At 44.7% G+C, this 7836-nt stretch overlaps 1 protein-coding gene across 2 annotated transcripts; it reads right to left on the bottom strand.

The window, feature by feature from the left end:
• Nucleotides 1-5249: 5249 nt before the first annotated feature.
• On the bottom strand, nt 5250-7151 carry LOC110592974 (C-C motif chemokine 2-like). 2 transcript variants are annotated; one of them, XM_021704183.1, is made up of 4 exons: nt 7017-7148; nt 6200-6226; nt 6109-6154; nt 5250-5743 (listed from the first exon to the last, which is right to left on the bottom strand). In XM_021704183.1, the coding sequence occupies exons 1-4, from the start codon at nt 7090-7092 to the stop codon at nt 5632-5634; spliced, it is 261 nt and encodes an 86-aa protein (XP_021559858.1). In that variant the 5' UTR covers nt 7093-7148; the 3' UTR covers nt 5250-5631. The 2 variants fall into 2 exon arrangements, with proteins under 2 accessions (XP_021559858.1, XP_021559857.1); XM_021704182.1 differs by having other exon boundaries at nt 6109-6226; nt 7017-7151.
• Between the last annotated feature and the right edge of the window lie 685 nt (nt 7152-7836).

Below are 7836 nucleotides of genomic sequence, written 5' to 3'. Positions count from 1 at the left end.
TTAGCATCCTTTCCTTTCAGCCTGAAAAAACTCCTTTCAGCATTTCTTGTAAGGCAGGTTTAGTGGTAATGAAATCTCTCAGATTTTGTTTGGGAAAGTCTTCAGATTTCCTTAATTTCTGTAGCACAACTTTGCCAGGTAGAGTGTTTTGGTTGGCAGTTTTCTTCTGTCAGTGGTTTGATTATAATATCCCACTCTCTCATTGCGGTGAAGTTTCTGCTGGTAAATCCTCTGATCACCTTCCAGGTTTCCTTTGTAAGTTACAAGTTTCTTTTCTCTTTCTGCTTTTAAGATTCTTTTTGTCTTTGGTTTTTGACAGTTTCATTCCAATATGTCTTTGGAGAAGAGCTTTTACAGTTGAGTTTGTTTGAGGACCTATGAATTTCATTTCTGCCCCCAGATTTGGGAAGTTCTCAGACATTACTTCTTTGAATAAGCTTTCTGCCCCCTTCTCCCTCTCTCTCCTTTTAGGACTCCAGTAATTCAGACTGTTTCTTTTGATGATATCCCCTAGATCATATAGGCTTTCTTCAGGCTTCTTCATTCTTTTTTCTTTGTTCTTCTCTGACTGGATAATTTCTAAGTGTTTCTTCACAAATTCTTTCTTCTCCTTGGTCCACTCTGCTGTTGATGATGTCTATTGTGTTTTTCATTTCTTTCATTGTACCTCAGCTCCAGAACTTCTTTTTAATAATCCCTCTCTCTTTATTAAACTTTTCCTTTTGTTCATGTTTATTTTCCTGATTTTGTTGAAAGGTCTTTCTCTGTTTTCTTGTAGCTCATCTAGCTTCCTTAAAATGGCTATTTTAAATTCTTTTTCAGATAAGTCATGGATCTCCATGTCTTTGGGGTCAGTTACTGGTATATTATTGTGATCCTTTGGTGGAGTCATGTTTCCTTGATTTTTCATGTTCCTTGAAGTCTTGTTTTGTTTCTTTGACTTTGAAGTAGAAGTAGTAGTCACCTCCTCTAGTTTTTACTGACTGACTTTGGGAGATAACTTTCTTCTGTCAGTCCTGCTAGTGATTTTGAGGCTTTCTCAGAAGTTCTATAGATATGTCTGTTCCATGCTTCTTGCTTCAGAATTCTTGTGACAGAATTCTTAAGCTTGCATGCATTCTCTCAATCCTGTAGTACACCAGGCCAAGTGCTGACAGTCTGCCCTGCTTCCTCAAAGGTAGAGCTAAAGCTCATGTTTGTGGTCTCACTCTGGAACACAGCTGCAGTTGGCTTTCTGTGCCTGCCCACTAGCTGTCTGTCAAAGCTTGCTCTTTCCCTTGTCAGGAGCACTCACAGGGAGACAGCCGCAGGTTGGGGGTGTTTGGGTGAGGTTTGTGGAGTGCTGGGGTACCTAGGGGTCATTTAGGAGGGTCTGCCAGTGAGATCTCTAGTGGTTTGTGGGCAGGCTTCTTGATGGAGTCTTCTTGATGCAGTTAGTAGGATCCATGTCCCTTGAATGCCTTCAAAGTCTTATCTGCTGCTCTGCCTCCTCCTTTTTGCCCCCTTAGCCATGCAGCTCAATGAGTCAATACTTTGGATGAGGCAGGAGACAAATGGATCTCTTTGGCAGCTTCCATGTAGCTGAGGACCTGGGGAAGCTCACCCCAATGCTCTCACTTTCCCCCATGGGAGAAATCACGGGCTGAAAGGGTCCCTCTTGGCACCAGTCTGTGCCACTTTGGGGAAGGAGGGTTGTAGGTAATGTCAAACTGTTCTTCTTACCTTCTCCAATGCATCCAAACTTGATTTTTCCCCCCAACAGTGTGCTGGAACTTCTCCATTAAAAACCTGGACTTCCACAGATGCTTTCTTATCTGTAGGAGATTGTCTAAGACAGTGCTCTCCAAGGGGCTCCCAGACCACAGCCAAGAGAGGCCCTTGCAGGTTCCACAGCCAGGACTGATATCTATATGCTTTTGACCTGGTGAATGGGTGGGTGATTCCTTCCTTGGCATGTGGTGTCAGATCCCACAGCCCACAAAAAGTCCTTTTGTCCATGGATAGGCGCAAAATTGTTATTGTTTAGGGGGAGATATGAACAAGGGACATCTTATTTGGCCATCTTACTGACTCCAGTCCTCTTTCTATTATGGTTTTGTGATACACAGGTAGTACCATTTTATTGTGTACCATTTTATTCCTTTATTTCTTTTATTATATATTTTTTAGTTATTTTCTTTGTGGTCACTCTGAAGATTACCATTATCATGAATAACAACCTGGTTCAGATTAATGCCATCTTAATTTCAATAGTGTGAAAACTTTGATCCTTTGGAGCTCCACCACCACACCCCCTCCACTTTAAAACTGTGATGGATGGAGAAAGGGGTCATGAGCTAAGGAAGGCAGGTGGCCTCTAAAAGTTAGAAAAGGAGGGGCGCCTGGGTGGCTCAGTCGTTGAGCGTCTGCCTTCAGCTCAGGTCATGGTCCCAGGGTCCTGGGATTGAGCCCCACATTGGGCTCCCTGCTCTGTGGGGAGCCTGCTTCTCCTTCTCCCTCACTTGTGCTCTCTAGCTCTCTCTCTGTATCTCTCCAATAAATAAATAAAATCTTTAAAAAATAAATAAATAAAAGTTAGAAAAGGCAAGAAAACAGATTCTCCCCCAGAGCCTCCAGAAGGAATGCAGCCCTGCTGACTCATTTTAAACTTCTGAACTCCAGAACTATAAGGTAATATATTTGCATTGTTTTAAGCCATTAGGTTTCTGATAAATTGTTATGGTAGCAATAAGAAACTAATAGAGACTTCCATACCTGGAAGTGGGTTACTGCTATAACAAATACTAAAAAAAAGTAGAAGCAACTCTGGAATTCAGCAGAGGCTGGAAGGATCTTGAGTATGATAGAAAAAGCATAGATTTCCTGGAACAGACCTTTGACAGCTACAGGAAATGAATACACCACACTTGGCATTCCTTCTTAAACAGGGCCTCTTGCCAATGCTTCGTGCTCGTAGTTTCATCATGCAAAGAGCAAGGACTCTCATGCTTAGCTGGAGAAAACAAAAATGGATTGAAGATGTCCTGAACCTGAATAGATGTGGCTTGGAAAGGGAATGTGAGGAGATTACTTTTGGGCTTGAGCACATAGGTTGACCTGCTCTCGGCCATCCCTCTTTCCAGACCCTCCACCTCAAATCTGCCTGGCCTTAGAGGGTCTGATGCTCAGTAAACTGTATGGGGATGTACCATTTGCTTGCACTCCATTCCTGTCTGCCTCCTGGCACCCACAACAACTAGGGATTTAGTCCTGGTTGGCAAATGAGGCTGCAGACTGGAGGGGTGGAGGAGAGGCAGGGAGGGCTGTTGGCATGTGGGTCAGTGATTTCCATAGAAAGCAGCCAATAAATTGTCTGCTGCCCTATGTATCAGGGCACTTAGGGGAGTGTTACTTGGATTTGATGGAACCCCTCAGCTTGATACAGTAGCCATCTCCCCACCAGATTGGACTGATGAATCTGCACATTTACCATGCAGAATTTATTCAATAGGGCAATAAATCGGGGCGCCTGGGTGGCTCAGCCAGTTAAGCATCTGCTTTCAGCTCAGGTCACAATCTCAGGGTCCTGGGATGGAGCCCCTGCTCAGTGGGGGAGTCTGCTTCTCCCTCTCCCTCTGTCTGCAACTCCCCCTGCTTGTGCGCCATGCTTTCTCTCTCTCTCAAATAAATAAATAAAATATTTTTTAAAAGTAGGGCAGGATATCTGCTTTCCTTAGTGGAAAGGCTGTCTGTGCCTAGGGGGATCAAATACCTCACACGTAGGTCAAATGCCATGCAAGGGAGTATAGACCTTAGGTGGACATTCAGGAAAAAAAGAGGCCCATCCATATACATGGGTGATCCCAAGCTCCTTGGATTGAAATGGGGATAGTGGTGGAGAGAAGTATATTCTGATTTCAGGGAAACTTGTCTCCTTAGAATGTGGGTTGTAGAAGGGACTTCTATATCTTAGGTCACAGTTCCTTCTCCTTCATCTACAATGCACAGGGTTTCACTCTACCTAGTTCATTCTTCTCCAAAGCTGCTTCTCGGGCTCCATATTCCGGCACTCATCATCTCTTGCCTGGATCATGGCAGTAGCCTCACCCTTGCCCATACTGCTTCAGGCTTGTATGAAACCAATAAGTTACATTTACTGACTCACTTCTGAACCTCCAAAAATGGCATGTCCTTCCTCATTGGCCCAGACATTTTCAATATCTTCTTTTGACCTATGAGGTTGAGTACTGACTTACTACACTGACATTCAGAACCCTTTACTCAACTTTCTTTTCTAAACTTCCCCATCCCTTGACACAGACATGGACTCCAGCTCCCATCTTCTTGGTTTTCACCCTCTTTTATGTACATGCCATCATCATTTCTACCTCTAGGTATTTGCTTCCACTCTTCTTTCTCCTCTTCTAAGGTCTTATTTATTTATTTATTTATTTATTTATTTATTTATTTATTTGAGAGAGAGAGAGAGCGTACAAGCATGAGCGGGGGTGGCAGGGTGGGGAGGGAGCAGAGGGAGAGGGACAAAGCCAAGGCGGGGCTCGATCTCATAATTCTGAGATCATGACCAGAGCTAAAACCAGCAGTTGGACAATGCTCAACCGACTGAGCTACCCAGGCGCCCCCCTCTTTTTTAAGATTTTATTTATTTACTTATTTATTTATTTTGGCGGGGGAGTTCTTTCCCCTCTTCTAAATGATACTGTACTTTTTTCTAGAAAAACCTCGTGCATATATCAAGGATAAGTTGAAGTCATATCTTCTTTATGAAATCTTAATCTAACCATCTTATCAATGGTCGCTTAATCTCTCCTTGATTTCCCAAAGTCTGCAGTGTCTGTATTATTCTAAATTGAAGGAATACTTGGAGGGGGACAGATTGGGGGCAAGTATCCCAGTTAGGGGGCAGTAGCATTAGATTTTGAGAGAGATTGAGGGCAGGGGTCAAGGACTGTGAGAAAAGAGATTGGGGTGTTGCTAAACAGGTGACAAGGGTAGCTGGGATCTGGGCAGTTGGTCTTGGGGACTGGAGTAGTAAGGCTGGAATGCCTGACTGGCTCCTGCCTTAAAGATTCTTCTATAGGCACTCACATGAGCCCACCCAGTAGAAAAGACCAGGGCCAATCCACATTGTCACTCCTCCCAACACGAGCCCACCCTCTGCAACCATGCTTCTCCCTCATCATCAAGATAACACTCAGCTTTTTAATTTCCTTCAAGAAAACACCAAAAGTCAGGTTTTGTACAAAAATATATATATGTATATTGATCAATAGTTACAGAATATACACTTCCACAATAGCATCGTAAGCAATCCTTTAGAGTTTAAAACATAGTCTTGCATTAATGATCCTTGCAAGGACCTTCACACCACCCCAGGGGTGGAACTGGGGTCCCCAGAGGAAAGCATTTTTTTCCAAGTCTCCACATTTTAAAAAACACTAGAATTCATGGGAGATAAATTTAAAACATCAATAACTTAAATAAGTTTAACATTACTTAAGACATTTTGTGCATATCAGTAAACAAAGTTTCATACTCTTTGAAATTATAATAAAATAATATCAGAGGGCATTTAGGGAGAGTTAGAAGAAAATAAATTAGTTTCAGATTCTTCAGTTTCAGAGTGAGTATTCATGGCTTTGCAGTTTGGATTTGGGTTTTCTTGTCCAGGTGTGCCATGGAATCCTGGACCCACTTCTGGTTAGGGTCAGCACAGATCTCCTTGTTATGGATGGTCTTGAAGCTGTGGGTGAGAGAGGATACAGTTAGAGTTCCAATGAGATCTCTGCCTAGGACTCCAGCCCATCCTGTCTCAAGAAGCTGCCATACAAACGAGAAGAAGAAGGCAGGTGGTAAGAGGGCACCTAGACAGCTGTCCCAGTTGCAGCCATCCTGACTTCCCTCTAAAGAAATTGGGAGGGTCTGCATATGCACCCATATAGAGAGTGATGTTGGGAGTCACTTTTTGCCTTGTGGCCTCAATTTTCCCATTGGGCACCTTTGGATATTAGATTAGATGACCTACACCTCTGACTCTAAGTTTGTACGGCTTTCTCCTTGCTCTCTGAGGAAGAAATGGATCAGGGAGGGCTGGGGTGCTCAACTTACATCACAGCTTCTTTGGGACACTTGCTGCCGGTGACTCTTTTATAGCTCACCAGCCTCTGCATTGAGATCTTCTTATTGGTGAGTGTATAGCAGCAGGTGACTGGAGCATTAATTGCATCTGGAAATAAGACCACAAAGAAAAAGCATTTTAGGATGGACTAGATTCTTCTGATCTTAATCATGGCAGAAAGGAGTAGTAATGAGAAGACAAAGGGAAGTCAGGAGTAGAGGTAGGACCCATAAATCCCAATATTTCTGCCTATGCTTCAGAGCTAGAATGTCATACTAACTCAGTTTCCTCTGCTTTATAACGGGTGCATAGCATTGATAATGAACGGAGGGAAGGGGGAGCCGTTAAAACTAGATAATTCCTGAGAGTGTCCTTAATCATTAATCCTGGGAGGAATGAATAATCCAAATATTCAGGGTCAGGGAAGATCAGCTCAGGGTCCCCCTCTAGGCTCCAAGTTATGAGTTTCCCTGATTACCCACTGCCTCTGCGGAGCCCTGTCTCTGGATGCTGGACTTGAATGAAGCACCGTCCAGATTCTGGGTCTCCTCCTTTCCCTTCCACCACATCTGGAAATGCTCTGCGCACCCTCTGCCAGAGGCCCCCTCTTTTGGATCACCCCAGTCCCCCCCAAACACTGCTACAAGGAGCAGGGGCAATAACTGTACTGAGGGGATGACTGTAGAGCTGGAGTCCTGGAAGGACTGGATTTGGGGTCCACAGCTGGAATTCCCAGGAGCAACCGTGTGATCAGTTTCACTCCTTGTCCTTCTCTGACTTTCCTGATCTTGGAAGGCAGTCACGAACGGGAGACTGTGGGTGATCCTCCTGCCCTGGTGGCCCATGAGAACCCAGAGATGTGGTGATGGGCTTCGAAGGGAAAGAGAGAGGGGCTTACCTGGCTGGGCGAGCACCTGGGGGCTGAAGGTGGCAGCTGTGAGCAGCAGGTACAGAAGCGCTGCAGAGACCTTCATGTCAGCGGGGAGCAGGGAGACTGGGCGTGAGAGCTGGAGGTTTCTGTGTTGGTCTAAGCCTCTCTGCTCCTCTGGCTCCTTCGGCTGCTCTTTCCGCCTTTTATTGAGGGCTACGAGGGTGGAGCTAAGAGAGAAAGTTTGGCCCAGGGCAGCATCATTCTCAATGAGTGACGAAGTGGAATAAAAAATGTGCTGAGCGAGTGTGCTCCGGGAGGTTTCCAGGAAGTAGGAGGGAAGCAGTGAGTCTGGACTGGGCACTTTTTCCATCTGCTGCTAAGACCAACAGAAGTGGAGGTGGGCGGTGTGCAGTGATGTCCAGAGCGACCACAGATGTGGACAAAGCAGATTATTCTGAGGAATTCCATTTTCTCTCTGAAGTGAAAATTCTGCAGGAAAAGAGGAAGCAAGGAAACAGAGTTCATGAGAGATGATAGCATCTCAAGCTCCCCCCCCCAGCCTACCTTTAGGCAACAGCCCATGAGGTGTTCAAGCCAGGAAGGGGTCCTGATGTCTTGGTGGGTTCCCCAGCAGCGTACCAAATCCATTTGCTTCTTAAAATCCGGGATGGAGGCACAACAAAATAGTTAGCAGAACTATAGGCTTTTGTAACCATAGAACTGAGTTCTAAGAATCATTGGATTTAAGACTTGGAGGAAGCCAGATAGATCATATAGTGCTACAAAAAAATTTCCATGTCATACTCATACAGTGCTTACTCTGGGCTGGGAATATCCTAAGCCTTTT

Source organism: Neomonachus schauinslandi, chromosome 15 (genome assembly GCF_002201575.2).
Source record: "Neomonachus schauinslandi chromosome 15, ASM220157v2, whole genome shotgun sequence".
NCBI lineage: Eukaryota > Metazoa > Chordata > Mammalia > Carnivora > Phocidae > Neomonachus > Neomonachus schauinslandi.
This window is presented reverse-complemented; position numbering and strand designations above follow the sequence as displayed.